The sequence below is a fragment of the Coregonus clupeaformis genome, chromosome 15 (genome assembly GCF_020615455.1).
Source record: "Coregonus clupeaformis isolate EN_2021a chromosome 15, ASM2061545v1, whole genome shotgun sequence".
Lineage (NCBI taxonomy): Eukaryota > Metazoa > Chordata > Actinopteri > Salmoniformes > Salmonidae > Coregonus > Coregonus clupeaformis.
The window spans coordinates 64119065-64137514 of record NC_059206.1 but is presented as its reverse complement, the minus strand read 5'-3'; the positions used below and the strand labels follow the sequence as shown (position 1 = coordinate 64137514).

The 18450-nt window shown below is 44.9% G+C and overlaps 1 protein-coding gene across 2 annotated transcripts in view; it reads left to right on the top strand.

Annotated features, from left to right (window-relative positions):
- The first annotated feature begins 2466 nt into the window (after positions 1-2466).
- lmnl3 (lamin L3) overlaps positions 2467-18450 on the top strand; it is a 23768-nt gene continuing 7784 nt past the window's right edge. For both annotated transcript variants that reach the window (XM_041899150.2, XM_045225281.1), the window contains exons 1-6: positions 2467-2856; positions 14245-14401; positions 14911-15036; positions 15511-15681; positions 17155-17280; positions 17708-17928. In XM_041899150.2, coding sequence (XP_041755084.2) covers positions 2492-2856; positions 14245-14401; positions 14911-15036; positions 15511-15681; positions 17155-17280; positions 17708-17928 — 1166 coding nt within the window. In that variant the 5' untranslated portion in view covers positions 2467-2491. The remainder of the gene's footprint in view (positions 2857-14244; positions 14402-14910; positions 15037-15510; positions 15682-17154; positions 17281-17707; positions 17929-18450) is intronic.

The following is an 18450-nucleotide window of genomic DNA, read 5'->3' as shown; positions in this document are numbered from 1 at the left end:
AACAGGGCCACATCCCAACAGGGCCACATCCCAACAGGGCTACATCCCTACAGGACACATCCCAAGGGCTACATCCCTACAGGGCTACATCCAAGGGCACAAAGGCCACATCCCAACAGGGCTACATCCCTACAGGGCTACATCCCTACAGGGCTACATCCCTACAGGGCTACATCCCAACAGGGCCACATCCCAACAGGGCCACATCCCAACAGGGCTACATCCCAACAGGGCTACACCCCTACAGGGCCACATCCCAACAGGGCTAAATCCCTACAGGGCTACATCCCAACAGGGCTACACCCCTACAGGGCTACATCCCGACAGGGCTACATCCCCACAGGGATGAAGTTTCGTAATGGTTAGGTTGTTACGAATGCACTGATATAAGTGGACGCATGTGTCATTTCGGCAACTTTGGAAAAAACTATTTTATATCGGAGTTGTGCCTGTTGTTCACACACATATCTGCCCACTCATTGGCTAGAATGGTCCCACCTGATCTCGCCTCCTCCTGCCTGCCTTCCATCTTTGAGGACATGCGTTAGAGCAGTCACTCGACTATCTTGTCAATATAATAGATCATATTTGGTTACAACCATCCGACAGGTGGCATCATTCTAAATAATCAAGCTTTTGTACAATTACACAATAAAACACAATAAATATCTTTGCTGGCTGTCTCCATATCCGCACAGTTACCAAACACAGATTGTACTCAGGATAGGCCTAGTTACAATTAAAACATATTAATACAACACAGAGACTGGACAGAAGCCTTGTCAGCTGTGATTGGGTGGATTCGATTATGCTGAGCCTCTGGTCACCGGTCTATGGCCCATGACTTGAATGGGCAAAAGCGGTGAGGGAGGAGCGCCCTTCTCAAATGGAACAGTAATCTGCGCTGCTCGGCCATGTTGTCAACAAGGCAGCACTGTGCATCATCCAGAAACATACAACATATTTTTCCATAAAATATATGTTTGAATTTTCAAACTAGTTTTCATTGGGAAGGCACATAAGGCGTTTTTATCAAAACCAATCACTTTTGCATGTGAAAACACAGAATCCTACTCATAATTAAGTCACTTTTGTTCTGAGACGACTTTGCCGTGGGTTTTGAACGGGGCGCCTGGCTCTCGCCCTGGAGGCAGCCCAGTTCCAAAACTAATGCAATCAACTTTCACTCGATGCGCAACACGACAACCCGGGCGCCGTGGCCAGGTTTATCGAATCCCCTCAATGAACATAGGTTTGCTGCTACAGTAGGTCAGGGCTGCGTTCAGTACGAAAAAAACATACTGCGACGTTCAATTAAACAGAAATGGTGCTGTTCTGAATGACCAGTTGAAAAACAAGGAGGGGTTGGGTTGTGGGTTCGAAATGCACTGATGCCCTTTAAATATGTCACTCATTGCATCAAGCCACACCCCACCACACACACCAAACGGAGCAAACGTACCTCAAAGTCTGTTCATGAACGTTCAGTACAAGCCGTTACCGAACGTAGCAAACATTTAATCGAACTGAACGCACCCCTGGGTGCGTTTTCCAGAGCCACTCCTGCAACCAATCAGAGCAAACAACCAATTAATTCAAATGGACCAATGACCTTACAATTCACAATCACATGACTGCAATATTTTTTTCTAGTAATTGCACCTCCACCCTCTTACAACATGATTTAATTGTGTAGGAATGTCATGTGAAATCTCTAATAAGTGTAATGCACGTTTATTTTGTCATTGATAGGCTCTACACTTACCTGCTTATTCCACGTTCTTCTATGGATGCCCTCCATTTATTTATAACATACACTGATTACTCATTTATTCTCTATTCATCAGCGCCACCACCTCCAGCACAGTATGTGGTAGCATTCACCTCAAACGTTTGTTTGCGGACCACCATTATACCAGAGAAGAAGAAGAAGAAGAAGAAGAAGAAGAAGAAGAAGAAGAAGAAGAAGAAGAAGAAGAAGAAGAAGAAGAAGAAGAACTCAGTGCAAACCAATGATTTATATAAACCCTGGATTGCAATATTATCTATTGGCCATTGAGTGCTTTGAGGCCACAGGTCGGCCATATTGGCACCCAGTAGGCACAGTCCTCCATAGGAATTAATGGATTCTACAGTATTTCATTAAATGTCTCAAGGACAAACTTACATGTATCTACGTAACATTAGCTATCTCAAAAAATTATACTTTAAGGAACATATTTTTAAATTTTTATTTGTATGTTTAGTTCACATAATATCATTTCAAAATATGCATTATGGTGTCTGTAATAGAATAAATGTGGCAAAAACTAATGACGTTAATAAATGCATTTCTATAGCTTCCAAAATATTTTTTACGACGTCGGGGGAGAGCCAAGATGGAGGCAGGGTGGCTTCAACACAGCGCCCCCTATTGTCATCTAGTGTATATATAAATCATTGCCGCAAACTCAGCCCAAACCCAGCGCATGCAGTCACATGAGAACGCGCCATGGCTTCAGTTACCTCAACCAGTCGCTCAACGCGCTCCTCCCGACGAAGTGGCGCCGGCCCGTCCAGCACCAGCCCAACCCGGCTCTCACGCAGCCAGGAGAAAGAGGAGCTTAGCCATCTGAACGACCGCCTGGCCGCCTACATAGAGCGTGTCCGCCAGCTGGAGAATGACAAGTCCTCCATGCTGCTTCTCCTGGAGGAGAAAGAGGAGTCCACTACCCGGGAGACGGCCAACGTTCGGCGGCTGTACGAGGCGGAGTTGGCCGACGCGAGGAAGAGCTTGGACGTGCTGGCGAACGAAAGGGCCCGGCTGCAGATCGAGATGGGTCATCTTTCTGAAGAGCATAGTAAACTACAAGCCAGGTAGATATGATAACCTGCAAACAAATCTATGTATCTATGTTTGTCCTGTGCATTCGCGCTGTTGTCATTGATTGTTGAGATCCATCGTTTTTGATAAAATAGCATAAAGTGTTAGTTTACAATCAGGCCTACATTTTGGAGTGAAAAGTTTATATTTTGGGGTAGGGTACGACAATTGAACTAAACTCATGAGGCATTTTTAAGTTAGATTCTTCAAAAATCTATGGGTAGCCTGTATCATTTAATTTAAACAATCGCACATTCTCCATTTTTTAAATAATAATAATTAGGTGGGTGCTTATATTTGTCCTATTTCACCCATGTACAACTGTCTATTATACACGTGAATTGCTAATGTGTTTTTTGTATATCCCAACTCCCCCTTAGACACCCTTGGAGAGTGGGGTTCCACATTTATGATAATATAATGTATTTTTCTGTGCAGGATATGATCTACAGATAGTAAGGCATATCCATGATTACTTTTGAGGAAGAGACCTCAGAGAGATTTGGTTCATTATCTCTCTTTCCTAATATGAAGCATGATAATATCCTCCTGCTATTAATATCCTTCTGTCTCTTGTTTTAATAACGACAATATAGCCTAATAACAAAGAATCATATGCCATGCATGATGTGTATTAACATCCACAATAAAAGTAACAATTGAATTATACCCAGAATAAAACCTGATCTCTAATATCCCTCCCTTCAGGAAGTGAAACATAGAACCTCTTTTAATCTCTATTCTATCCTACCAGGAACCATAGCAACCACCTGTCTTCTAAGTCCTCTTTTCCTCCCACCAGGTGTTTGTGTAGTAATAATGGCAAGGAGTCAGAGCGAAGAGTTAAAGGGTGACAACTCAGTGATTCCCCTTGTTTTTCTGTTGCACATTTAAAGGCCCAGTGATTTTCCTGTGTTTTATATATATTTCCACACTATAAGGTTGGAATAATACTGTAAAAATGATGATAATGCACTTTTAGTGTAAAACCTGTTTGAAAAGACTGCCTGTAATTTCAGCCTGTTTTGGTGGGATGGAGTTTTGGCCTTCCATGATTACATCACAATGTGGTGAATGAGTTAATAGACCAATCAGAAAGAGTTCCAAGCATCTCTGCCAATAACAGATTATTTTCAGTTTTCCCCTCCCCATTCAGACCACTCTGAAAGTCCTAGCAAAATTCTTGCTTGAGAAATTACTAATTTATAATAATAATATGCCATTTAGCAGACGCTTTTATCCAAAGCGACTTAGTCATGCGTGCATACATTTTTGTGTATGGGTGGTCCCGGGGATCGAACCCACTACCCTGGCGTTAGAATCTTTCAATTTAAATTATTATATAAAATTAATGCTACCAATATAATGTTATTTATATGGGGGATACAATCTTCCCAGCTCTGCAGATTTTGCTGCGAAGAGACAGAATCATTAGATCATTTGTTTTGGTACTGTCCATTTGTAGCTTGTTTTTGGACACAGGTCCAGGAATGGCTAAAGGATTGCAATATTTACCTGGAGCTAACCCTGCAGATAGCACTACTGGGTGATCTGAAAAGTCATAGTCAATCGATCAATAACATAATACTATTAGCAAAAATGTTTATTTTCAATTCACAATCTGTAGAAACAATGAGAATCGAAAGGTTCAGAACTTTTGTAAGACATCGCAATACAGTTGAAATATATATGGCAAATAGAAATCCTATATGGATGGTGTTAAAATATAGATGGGAGGTGTTGAATGGAATTGAAGGATGGGACTAATGACAACTAACAACAAATAATAACAAGATAACTAATAATGTAGGCACGCTGTATCCATAATAAGTGTATGGGTTGTAGGTTGGGAGCTTTTGTGAAGGAGCACAGTTAGAAAGATATGGCATATAGAAGCAAACCGGATGGACATCATGAAAATGATCGGAGAGGTTGAGAGTAGAAAAAGTTCAGGAGAAAGAACAAACAAAATGTAATTACTGTAAAATTGACTGTGTCCATAAAATGTAGATAGTGGGTATGGGCTGGAAGTAGAGGCCTAGGTGTTGTTGTTCACTAGTTTACTCCAAGTGGGGAAAGGGTGGCGGGGTTGGAAAGTAATAAAAGGGTATATATATATATATATATATTTTTTTTTTTAAAGGATATGTATGTGTGTATGTACAGTGGGGAGAACAAGTATTTGATACACTGCCGATTTTGCAGGTTTTCCTACTTACAAAACATGTAGAGGTCTGTAATTTTTATCATAGGTAGTACACTTCAACTGTGAGAGACGAAATCTAAAACAAAAATCCAGAAAATCACATTGTATGATTTTTAAGTAATTAATTTGCATTTTATTGCATGACATAAGTATTTGATCACCTACCAACCAGTAAGAATTCCGTCTCTCACAGACCTGTTAGTTTTTCTTTAAGAAGCCCTCCTGTTCTCCACTCATTACCTGTATTAACTGCACCTGTTTGAACTCGTTACCTGTATAAAAGACACCTGTCCACACACTCAATCAAACAGACTCCAACCTCTCCACTATGGCCAAGACCAGAGAGCTGTGTAAGGACATCAGGGATAAAATTGTAGACCTGCACAAGGCTGGGATGGCCTACAGGACAATAGGCAAGCAGCTTGGTGAGAAGGCAACAACTGTTGGCGCAATTATTAGAAAATGGAAGAAGTTCAAGATGACGTTCAATCACCCTCGGTCTGGGGCTCCATGCAAGATCTCACCTCGTGGGGCATCAATGATCATGAGGAAGGTGAGGGATCAGCCCAGAACTACACGGCAGGACCTGGTCAATGACCTGAAGAGAGCTGGGACCACAGTCTCAAAGAGAACCATTAGTAACACACTACGCCGTCATGGATTAAAATCCTGCAGCGCACGCAAGGTCCCCCTGCTCAAGCCAGTGCATGTCCAGGCCCGTCTGAAGTTTGCCAATGACCATCTGGATGATCCAGAGCAGGAATGGGAGAAGGTCATGTGGTCTGATGAGACAAAAATAGAGCTTTTTGGTCTAAACTCCACTCGCCGTATTTGGAGGAAGAAAAAGGATGAGTACAACCCCAAGAACACCATCCCAACCGTGAAGCATGGAGGTGGAAACATCATTCTTTGGGGATGCTTTTCTGCAAAGGGGACATGACGACTGCACCGTACTGAGGGGAGGATGGATGGGGCCATGTATCGTGAGATCTTGGCCAACAACCTCCTTCCCTCAGTAAGAGCATTGAAGATGGGTCGTGGCTGGGTCTTCCAGCATGACAACAACCCGAAACACACAGCTAGGGCAACTAAGGAGTGGCTCCGTAATAAGCATCTCAAGGTCCTGGAGTGGCCTAGCCAGTCTCCAGACCTGAACCCAATAGAAAATCTTTGGAGGGAGCTGAAAGTCCGTATTGCCCAGCGACAGCCCCGAAACCTGAAGGATCTGGAGAAGGTCTGTATGGAGGAGTGGGCCAAAATCCCTGCTGCAGTGTGTGCAAACCTGGTCAAGACCTACAGGAAACGTATGATCTCTGTAATTGCAAACAAAGGTTTCTGTACCAAATATTAAGTTCTGCTTTTCTGTATCAAATACTTATGTCATGCAATAAAATGCAAATTAATTACTTAAAAATCATACAATGTGATTTTCTGGATTTTTGTTTTAGATTCCGTCTCTCACAGTTGAAGTGTACCTATGATAAAAATTACAGACCTCTACATGCTTTGTAAGTAGGAAAACCTGCAAAATCAGCAGTGTATCAAATACTTGTTCTCCCCACTGTATGTGTGTGTATGTATGTATGTTTTATTTATTTATTTTATTTCACCTTTATTTAACCAGGTAAACCAGTTGAGAACAAGTTCTCATTTACAACTGCGACCTGGCCAAGATAAAGCAAAGCAGTGCGATAAAAACAACAACACAGAGTTACATATGGGGTAAAACAAAACAAAGTCAAAAATACAACAGAAATACATATAATATACAGTGTGTGCAAATTTAGCAAGTTATGGAGGTAAGGCAATAAAATAGGCTATAGTGCAAATAGAGATACTGGGGTACAAATTAGCAAAATAAATAACAATATAGTGATGAGGTAGTTGGGCGGGCTAATTTCAGATGGGCTGTGTACAGGTGCAGTGATCGGTAAGGTGCTCTGACAACTGATGCTTAAAGTTAGTGAGGGAGATAAGTGTCTCCAGCTTCAGAGATTTTTGCAATTTGTTCCAGTCATTGGCAGCAGAGAACTGGAAGGAATTGCGGCCAAAGGAGGTGTTGGCTTTGGGGATGACCAGTGAGATATACCCCGCTGGAGCGCAGACTACGGGTGGGTGTTGCTATGGTGACCAATGAGCTAAGATAAGGCGGGGATTTGCCTAGCAGTGATTTATAGATGGCCTGGAGCCAGTGGGTTTGGCGACGAATATGTAGTGAGGACCAGCCAACAAGAGCGTACAGGTCACAGTGGTGGGTATTATATGGGGCTTTGGAGACAAAACGGATGGCACTGTGATAGACTACATCCAATTTGCTGAGTAGAGTGTTGGAGGCTATTTTGTAAATGACATCGCCGAAGTCAAGGATCGGTAGGATAGTCAGTTTTACGAGGGCATGTTTGGCAGCATGAGTGAAGGAGGCTTTGTTGCGAAATAGGAAACCGATTCTAGATTTAACTTTGGATTGGAGATTCTTAATGTGAGTCTGGAAGGAGAGTTTACAGTCTAACCAGACACCTAGATATTTGTAGTTGTCCACATACTCTAGGTCAGACCCGTCGAGAGTAGTGATTCTAGTCGGGTGGGCGGGTGCAAGCAGCGTTCGGTTGAAGAGCATGCATTTAGTTTTACTAGTGTTTAAGAGCAGTTGGAGGCTACTGAAGGAGTGTTGTATGGAATTGAAGCTCGTTTGGAGGTTTGTTAACACAGTGTCCAATGAAGGGCCAGATGTATACAAAATGGTGTCGTCTGCGTAGAGGTGGATCTGAGAGTCACCAGCAGCAAGAGCGACGTCATTGATATACACAGAGAAAAGAGTCGGCCCAAGGATTGAACCCTGTGGCACCCCCAGAGACTGCCATCGGTCCAGACAACAGGCCCTCCGATTTGACACATTGAACTCTATCTGAGAAGTAGTTGGTGAACCAGGCGAGGCAGTCATTTGAGAAACCAAGGCTATTTAGTCTGCCAATAAGAATGCGGTGGTTGACAGAGTCGAAAGCCTTGGCCAGGTCAATGAAAACGGCTGCACAGTACTGTCTATTATCGATCGCGGTTATAATATCGTTTAGGACCTTGAGCGTGGCTGAAGCGCACCCATGACCAGCTCGGAAACCGGATTGCATAGCGGAGAAGGTACGGTGGGATTCGAAATGGTCGGTGATCTGTTTGTTGACTTGGCTTTCAAAAACTTTTGAAAGGCAGGGCAGGATGGATATGGGTCTGTAACAGTTTGGATCTAGAGTGTCACCCCCTTTGAAGAGGGGGATGACCGCGGCAGCTTTCCAATCTCTGGGGATCTCAGACGTTACGAAAGAGAGGTTGAACAGGCTAGTAATAGGGGTTGCGACAATTTCGGCGGCTAGTTTTAGAAAGAAAGGGTCCAGATTGTCTAGCCCAGATGATTTGTAGGGGTCCAGATTTTGCAGCTCTTTTAGAACATCAGCTGTCTGGATTTGTGTGAAGGAGAAGCGGGGGGGGCATGGGCAAGTTGCAGCGGAGGGTGCAGAGCTGGTGGCCGGGGTAGTGGTAGCCAGGTGGAAAGCATGGCCAGCCGTAGCAAAATGCTTGTTGAAATTCTCGATTATTGTAGATTTATCGGTGGTGATAGTGTTTCCTAGCCTCAGTGCAGTGGGCAGCTGGGAGGAAGTGCTCTTATTTTCCATGGACTTTACAGTGTCCCAAAACTTTTTGGAGTTAGTGCTACAGGATGCAAATTTCTGTTTGAAAAAGTTAGCCTTTGCTTTCCTAACTGCTTGTGTATATTGGTTCCTAACTTCCCTGAAAAGTTGCATATCGCGGGGGCTATTTGATGCCAATGCAGTACGCCACAGGATGTTTTTGTGCTGGTCAAGGGCAGTCAAGTCTGAGGAGAACCAGGGGCTATATCTGTTCTTAGTTCTGTATTTTTTGAATGGGGCATGTTTATTTAGGATTGAGAGGAAATTACTTTTAAAGAACAACCAGGCATCCTCTACTGACGGAATGAGATCTATATCCATCCAGGATACCTGGGCCAGGTCAATTAGGAAGGTCTGCTCGCTGAAGTGTTTTTGGGAGCGTTTGACAGTGATGAGGGGTGGTCGTTTGACCGCGGACCCGTACGGACGCAGGCAATAAGGCAGTGATCGCTGAGATCCTGGTTGAAGACAGCGGAGGTGTATTTAGAGGGTAAGTTAGTCAGGATGATATCTATGAGGGTACCCATGTTTACGGATTTAGGGTTGTACCTGGTAGGTTCGTTGATAATTTGTGTGAGATTGAGGGCATCTAGTTTAGATTGTAGGATGGCCGGGGTGTTAAGCATATCCCAATTTAGGTCACCAAGCAGTACGAACTCTGAGGATAGATGGGGGCAATCAATTCACATATGGTGTCCAGGGCACAGCTGGGGGCTGAGGGGGGTCTGTAGCAAGCGGCAACAGTGAGAGATTTATTTCTGGAAAGGTGGATTTTTAGAAGTAGAAGCTCAAACTGTTTGGGCACAGACCTGGATAGTATGATGGAGCTCTGCAGGCTATCTCTACAGTAGATTGCAACTCCACCCCCTTTGGCAGTTCTATCTAGACGGAAAATGTTATAGTTGGGGATGGAAATTTCAGAATTTTTGGTGGCCTTCCTAAGCCAGGATTCAGACACTGCTAGAACATCAGGGTTGGCGGAGTGTGCTAACGCAGTGAATAACTCAAACTTAGGAAGGAGGCTTCTGATATTTATGTGCAGAAAACCAAGACTTTTACGGTTACAGAAGTCAACAAATGATAGCTCCTGGGGAGTAGGAGTGATACTGGGGGCTGCAGGGCCTGGGTTAGCCTCTACATCACCAGAGGAACAGAGGAGGACTAGAATAAGGATACGACTAAAGGCTTTAAGAACTGGTCTTCTAGTGCGTTGGGTACATAGAATAAAGGGGGCAGTTCTCCGGGCGTTGTAGAAAAGATTCAGGGCATTATGTACAGAAAAGGATATGGAAGGATATGAGTACAGTTCAGGTAACCCTAAGCGTTGGGTAACAATGAAAGAGATAGCGTCATTGGAGGCATCGATTGAGCCGGTCTTGGCGTGTATGGGGGTGGAACAAAGGAACTATATGAGGTAGTTTGAGAGGGACTAGGGGTTCTACAGTGAAATTGTATAATAAGAACTAACCCAAACAGCAATAGGCAAGGCATAATTGACATGGGAGAGAGGCATAAAGCAGTCACAGGTGTTATTAGAGAGAGCTAAGACACAACTGGAAATAGCGATAACGTTTGGGCTAAGACTAAACAGAATAAACAGGACAGGGTACCGTGTAAAGGAACAGTCCAGCAGGCATCAGCTGTGCAGCTGAGTGATCATAAGGTCCAGTGAACAGCAATATGTGAGTCCGAGAGCAGTTCAAATTGGTGCTTCAGCACAGCTAGCAGGGAGCACAGTTGTAGTTTGCGTGTGCTAGCGGGCCGGGGCTGGCAGATGGATCTTCGTGGTCGTCGCAACGGGAAGCCTGTTGAAACCACATCAGACTATTTCGTCGGCAAACCAGTCGTGTTGGATCGGGCGGGGCTCAGTGTCAACACTAGGAGGTCCCGTCCGGTTGACAGAGAGGTAGATAGCCGGGAGAATGGGCCTGAGGCTAGCTCAAGGCTAACTGGTGCTTGCTATAGGGCAATGGTAATCAACCAACAACAGGTTGCAGCTAGCTAGCTGGTTGTGATGATCCGGCGCTAGGGTCCAGTGATTCCGGCAGAAAGTCCAATAAGCTCTGGGTCGATAGCACGCTGGGTCGATAGCACGCTGTGCAGACTGGCCGACGAATTGTCCAGGCTAGAGCTAGAGCTGGCTGGTGGATAGTGTAGGCCACGGACAGTGGTGAAGACGCTAACGGTAACTAATGGCAGGTAGCCAATTCAGATTGCGGCTACACTCGTTTCAGCTTAAGGTTCTTGATGAAAGTTATAAAGAAATAATAGAATCCTTTCCACGTTGGGTGAGGCGGGTTGCAGGAAAGTATATTTAGTTAAAGAATGAAAGTAAAAATTGAGAAATATATACAAAATAGACCAAAAAAAACAAGAAACGGGATATTTACACAGGACGATGAAATAAAAGCGACCGCACTGCTACGCCATCTTGGTCTATGTATGTATGTATGTATGTATGTATGTATGTATGTATGTATGTATGTATGTATGTATGTATGTATGTATGTGTATATATAACATGGGGGATTGGAAGTGATGCAGACAATTACATTGATGGAAGTTACAATCTATCTGCAATATTAAGCTGATCTACCCCCCCCAAAAAAAGTTCCAAGCATCTCTGCCAATAACACATGATTTTCAGTTTTACCCTCCCCATTCAGACCACTCTGAAAGTCCTAGCAAAGTTCTTGCTTGAGAAATTACTATTTTATAATAATAATATGCCATTTAGCAGACGCTTTTATCCAAAGCGACTTAGTCATGCGTGCATACATTTTTGTGTATGGGTGGTCCCGGGGATCGAACCCACTACCCTGGCGTTACAAGCGCCGTGCTCTACCAGCTGAGCTACAGAGGACCACCCATACATAAGAAGCTATTTTTTTAAATGTTTTTTTTAAATGTTTTCAAATAAAATGATCACAGTAAGGTACTTAATTGTTATCCAGAAATGATTTGATATTGAGATTAAAATTGAGTATTGGACCTTTTCTAAGAAAAATGAGATTTCAGTCTTGGGGGTGTGGTTTGATGTGGGTGTGTTATCTTGTCGCTCTTGAGACACCGTAGCAACAACAGAGCCAATAGTTTACCACTTCCTCAAAATAGTCACAATTAATCTAAGATAAATAAAGAAATCTGTAATAAATGTTGACCTTTTTGCCGAGGAGGTTTTTGTCGTGAAATTTTCCATCCTAGCTAGGTGTTTGGTGCAGTATTTCTCAAGTTCAAAAATGTGCATGAAAACTAGCAGTGCACTGCAGAAGACCATCCAGTCTGCTGCTGCAGGCACAGAGCTATATGTGAACTGCGCAGGACTGATTTTATTCTAACCTTAATCAGCAAGCAGTCAAACTACTGTAAATAAAGCATAAGCTACACACTGTTTATCAGAGCCCAAAATCACTAGCAGGCTTAGTTCCATCTGTATTTGTCAATGATGCTAGCTAGTAGTAGCTAGCAGGCACATTGAGCAGGAAAGCCACGTTAGATATATGAGCTTATGAAATCACTGGCGAGTGTGACGTGTGTGCTTCGGTGCCGTTATGTTTTCCATGTTAGATAGTGAATCATGTTACAAAACAAGTCATGGCAGGATACAAGATGCTCGCTAATGGGTTTAGAATTTTGGAATATTGACAAGTGGCAGTTGGGATACAAGTGCGCGCATCATCTCGAGTCAATTCTCATTTTGCACAAAAGTGGCAGACAGTGCTTGACTTGGGCAGGAGGTCATAGAGCTGAGTACCGGCAGTCCGGCACATCACATTTTCTACTGCTTGAGTTCATGCACCTCAAATAGAATATTAGCTCAAAAGTATTATGGAGTTCCTGCACCTAAATATAAACAGTACCGGCACCCGAAAGGAGTAAGCTACCGGCACCTATTTCAGTCCAAGTCAAGTACTAGGCAGACTATAGTGATCACTATCAGACACATCAGCAAGTGGCCACTCCATAAAGGGCTTAGGGGCTAAGTGTTCTTTCAACATAACAATGGTTGAGTTCGTTTTGCATGGCCAGGGCCCCCGGATAGGCAGAGTTTGATTATTTTAGACCATTGCATTGTTCCTTAATGTGAATTCTCCACCCACCCGGGGCATCGACGCCTGGGGCCATGCAAAACTGACTCCGAGTCCGAGGTGCTGCGTAATGTGGGAAGGTCTGTCTCACTGTCTGTGTTCTTCCTTACGATTGGATAGAGCGCAATCAGCACAGCTATTTCTTGTGCATGACGATTCGCCCTAGGCGCTACAATCCCATGATAGTGGGAATGATCCAAATCAAAACCTAACCCCAAGTAAGTCGTGACAAACTCAGTTAATACAAATCTCACACAACTCTGTTTTGGAATATACTGACTTTATGACCATTACATTTACATTTACGTCATTTAGCAGACGCTCTTATCCAGAGCGACTTACAGTTAGTGAATATATATATATATTTATTTTTTTATACTGGCCCCCCGTGGGAATCGAACCCACAACCCTGGCGTTGCAAACGCCATGCTCTATCAACTGAGCTACATCCCTAATAACCGACCATAATTATCCTACTTACACTTTTTAGACAATTTTGGCACTGGAATAAATGTTTCTGCCTAATATCAATGCCACATAGGTCGTTTTATCCAGAGAAGTTGGTTCTTGTATTCAGTTGCCCTTTAACTTCAGTGATGTTCAAAACAGATAGACAACAATGCAACGTTACATACTCAAGGTGCAATACACATGAAGGCCACTAGATGGGGACCTAGTCCCACTAACAGGTACTCCCTGTAACACCATAGTAGGCTAACCTCCTGAATTATGTAGTTATGAAAGGTCACTGGTTCAAATCTCCGAGCCGACTAGATGAAAAATCTGACGATATGCCCTTGAGCAAAGCACTTAACCCAAAATGCTCCTCTAAGTCACTGTATAAGAGTGTCTGCTAAATGACTTAAATGTAATTACATTTCTCTTTTGATATCTTTTCACTCCTAACAGGAATCATACTAACCTCCCTGACGTCTCACTTCTTTCTATCACTTTACCTCCTTCCAGGAACCATAGTAACCAACTGTCTTCTCACCTCTTTCCAGGAACCATAGTAACCACCTGTCTTTTCACCTCTTTCCAGGAACCATAGTAACCACCTGTCTTCTCACCTCTTTCCAGGAACCATAGTAACCACCTGTCTTCTCACCTCTTTCCAGGAACCATAGTAACCACCTGTCTTCTCACCTCTTTCCAGGAACCATAGTAACCACCTGTCTTCTCACCTCTTTCCAGGAACCATAGTAACCACCTGTCTTCTCACCTCTTTCCAGGAACCATAGTAACCTCCTGTTTTCTCTCATCTCGCCTCCTTCCAGGAACCATAGTAACCGCCTGTCTTCTCATCTCCTTCCAGGAACCATAGTAACCACCTGTTTTCTCTCATCTCGCCTCCTTCCAGGAACCATAGTAACCGCCTGTCTTCTCATCTATTTTCCATCCTACCAGGAACCAGAAGAAGGAAGCAGAGTGTAACATGGCCATGGGTCAGTGGAGGAACTTGGAGGCGGTCCTCAACTCTAAAGATGCAGAGCTGGCCAATCAACTGGCAGATAACAGAAGACAGGCTGATGACATCACTGACCTAAAGACCCAGGTGGCCAATGTAAGGACTAGACTGCAGTCTATAGGCCTTCAAGTCTGGATAAGAGCGTCTGCTAAATGACCAATTTATTTATTTATTTATTTATAAGTGGGGTTCATTTAATGTTTTGTTTGCAATAGTTAAATACAATTAAACCCAACACCACATACAGATGTTTTTGTAGAATTTTGAGTGTTATGCATCAGGTTCTGTGTCGGGTGTGAACACAGCTATGGAAGCAGCTCTGAGAAGGAGTGGGTGACAACGCAAAAGGCATGGAACAGCGATGTGCTGATTTGACCTTTTTGATTCTCCTGTTATGTTTTTTAATGCTAGTCTGAAGCTAACTAACTTGGCTAGCCATAGGTTTAAGCTGGTACTAGAGTAGGGTGGCGAACATTAGCTAGAGAGAAGATGCTTATGGGCTTTTAGGAGACGTAGCTAGGTAATTTATGAGGGGGGTTGCTTCATTTCTGCTAGATGTTAACCCCTTGAATGGAAAAAGTGATCTCTTTGACTCCTTGTCTCAGTTGGAGTGTGCGCTGGCGGAGACTAAGACCCAGCTGAACTCTGAGATGTTGAGGAGGGTGGACCTGGAGAACCAGGTGCAGACGCTACGGGAACAGCTCGAGTTCCAGAGGCACATCGATGAACAGGTAACACGCACACTTGACACACGGCCACGGACACATAGACATGGACGGGCACACACTGCTGTACAGGCAAGGCATCACGTGGCCCACTATTACCACAGGAGTGACACAGAAGGAAGATTGGTTGGTTGTAGAAGTGGGTAACACCTTTGACAAATAAATAGTAATATATCAAACTCTATGTTGTCTCTGCCTGTCTGTCTAGGAGGTGTGGGGTATCCAGAGCATGCAGGAGGGAAGGGGTTAAGGGAAGTGGATAGGGGTAGGAGGGTGAGGAGAAATGGTTAAGATCTGGGGATTAAAATGGAATGTGGCCCATGTCGTTTCCTCCATGTTGGGTAGAGGGGTTGTGGTAGGGAGGGGGTGAGGATAGGGTCTGGGAGAGGGGACTAGGAGTTAGAATGGAATGTGACCAATCTCTTCTTCCTGCGGTAGGCGTTTGCCTCTGTTCATGTCGTTGTGTGTGTGTGTGTGTAGGAGGTCAGGGAGATCCGGAGCAGACACGAGAGTCGCCTGGTGGAGGTGGATTCTGGGAGACAGAAAGAATTCGAGAGTAAGTTGGCCGAGGCCATGCAGCAGCTACGGCAGGAGCACGATGGACAAATCCAGCAGTATAAAGAGGACCTGGAGAAGAATTTCAATGCCAAGGTACTCTCACTCTGCCTCTCTCTCTGTCTCTCTCCCTGCTGCTCTCTGTCTCTCTCCCTGCTGCTCTCTGTCTCTCTCCCTGCTGCTCTCTGTCTCTCTCCCTGCTGCTCTCTGTCTCTCTCTCTCTGTCTCTGTCTCTGTCTCTCTCTGTCTCTGTCTCTGTCTCTCTCTCTCTCTGTCTCTCTCTCTCTCTCTCTGTCTCTCTCTCTCTCTCCCTGCTGCTCTCTGTCTCTCTCTCTGTCTCTCTCCCTGCTTCTCTCTGCCTCTCTCTCTGTCTCTCTCTCTCTGTCTCTCTCCCTGCTGCTCTCTGCCTCTCTCCCTGCTTCTCTCTGCCTCTCTCTCTCTCTCTCCCTGCTTCTCTCTCTCTCTCTGTCTCTCTCTCTGCTGCTCTCTCACTCTGCCTCTCTCTCTGTCTCTCTCTCTTCCTCTCGCTCTCTCTCCCTGCTGCTCTCTCTGCCTCTCTCTCTCTTCCTCTCTCTCTCCCTGCTGCTCTCTCTCCCTGCTGCTCTCTCTGCCTCTCTCTCTCTCTGCCTCTCTCACTCTCTTATTATTTTCCCCTAACCCTACCACCCCTCCCCTAATTGGAGTAAACTAATGGACAACAACACTTAGGCATCTTCTTCCAGCTTATACATTTTACAGACACAGTATATTTGACAATAGTTACCTTTTGTTTGTTATTAGTCCCATCCTTCAGCTCCTCTCAACCCCTCCCATCTATCTCTGAACACCATCCAGCTTTGATTTCCTCTGCCTCTTTCTTGCCAAAATCAACATTTGCAGGCATGGATAAATGTGGGAACATTTTAGAAAGCATACAGCAGCAGCTAAACATTTTGAAACATTGCGATCTTGAATATGCGCCCAGTTTCAAAGTGACATTCAAGAGTATGTTGAGGTGTGTGTGTGTGTGTGTATTTATGTTTGTCGCTGGTGTATAACTGTGTGTGTTTCTCAGACAGAGCTGTGTGCCAGGGAGTCTCTGTGTGTGTCCTGCATACTGTTAGAGCAGGAGTGCATGATGACTGAAGAGAAAAGAGCAGTGAGAAAGATGGCAGTGCAGATTAGGGAGGGCTTTGTCCAACTGATGAAGGTATTCTCACCAGTCCTCCCCCTGTGTTAGGTACAAGTGTCGTCATACTGTAGCCAATAGCAAACACTTGAGGTACACCTTATTTGGCTTGCTCTGTAAAATGGAACCAACCGAATAGTTCCAAAAGTGCAAACCCAGTCCATCATGTGTACTGGTCAAGCCAAATCAAGTTCACCTCAAGTATTCAACATGTATGCAGTTGACTCTGGTCTGTTGGGTAGCTCCACTCATATGAGGAAGTTATTTAGAAACATTGCTGTAAATCTGAATGTGTGTCTTATTCAAATTTGTGGCTTATGATAAACAGAAAATGTAGCTCAATCTCATGTCAAAGCATATGACATTAACACATTGCTTTTCCTTTGGTGTGTGGGTGACAGCTAGAGAACGCCCATCAGACGGCGCTGAAGAGCAGTGACTTTGCATCGTCCACCAGAGAGGAGCTGTCTGGCACCAAGCTCCGCATCGAGACCCTCTCCTCCCAGCTCAATCACTTCCAAAAACAGGTACCTGGTGTATGTGTGTAGGAGTAAGGTAAGGTTGCCTGTAGATGGTGATCTTGGGTCAGTTTTGCATTTCCCCACTATTGGTTAAGGTTAGGATTGGGGAAGAGAAAGGGAAGGGAAGCTGATCCTAGATCTGTAGCTAGGAGGTGTGACTGAGTGAAGTTCCATAAACGGGTACCTACCTACCTGACATGCCCAGGCTGCTGCTAGGCCTTTACTATAGGACAGGAACTTTTGACTGGTTTACAGACTGAAAAACAAGAGACTAGAGATATAATAAGACTTTTGATGTTGGAGATCACTATGTATGTTGATTGGAGTCAGGGAGTCAAAGTTGTCTGTGTGGATGACTGTGTGTTTCTCACAACCCCTATTTCACAGTTTGTTCTCTCTCTGTCTCCCTCTCACTCTCCCATCTCCCCCTCAGAACGGGGCCTTGGAGGGGCGTGTGCGGGAGCTGGAGCGGACCCTGGACCGGGAGCGCGAGGTGTGGCAGCAGCGGCTGAGCCACAAGGACGAGGAGATGTCGGCCATGCGGACCCAGATGCAGAGCCAGCTGGAGGACTACGAGCAGCTGCTGGATGTCAAGCTGGCCCTGGACATGGAGATCAACGCCTACCGCAAGATGCTGGAGGGAGAGGAGCAGAGGTGAGGGGAAATGGAGAGACTGGAGGGAAAGGAGGTGAGGGGGAAATAGAGAGACTGGAGGGAGAGGAGGTGAGGGAAAATAGAGAGACTGGAGGGAGAGGAGGTGAAGGGGAAATGGAGAGACTGGAGGTGAGGGGGAAATGGAAAGACTGGAGGGAGAGGTGAGGGGAAATGGAGAGACTGGAGGGAGAGGAGGTGAGGGGGAAATGGAGAGACTGGAGGGAGAGGAGGTGAGGGAAAATGGAGAGACTGGAGGGAGAGGAGGTGAAGGGGAAATGGAGAGACTGGAGGTGAGGGGGAAAATGGAAAGACTGGAGGGAGAGGAGGTGAGGGGGAAATGGAGAGACTGGAGGGAGAGGAGGTGAGGGAAAATAGAGACTGGAGGTGAGGGGGAAATGGAGAGACTGGAGGGAGAGGAGGTGAGGGAAAATAGAGAGACTGGAGGGAGAGGAGGTGAAGGGGAAATGGAGAGACTGGAGGTGAGGGGGAAATGGAAAGACTGGAGGGAGAGGTGAGGGGAAA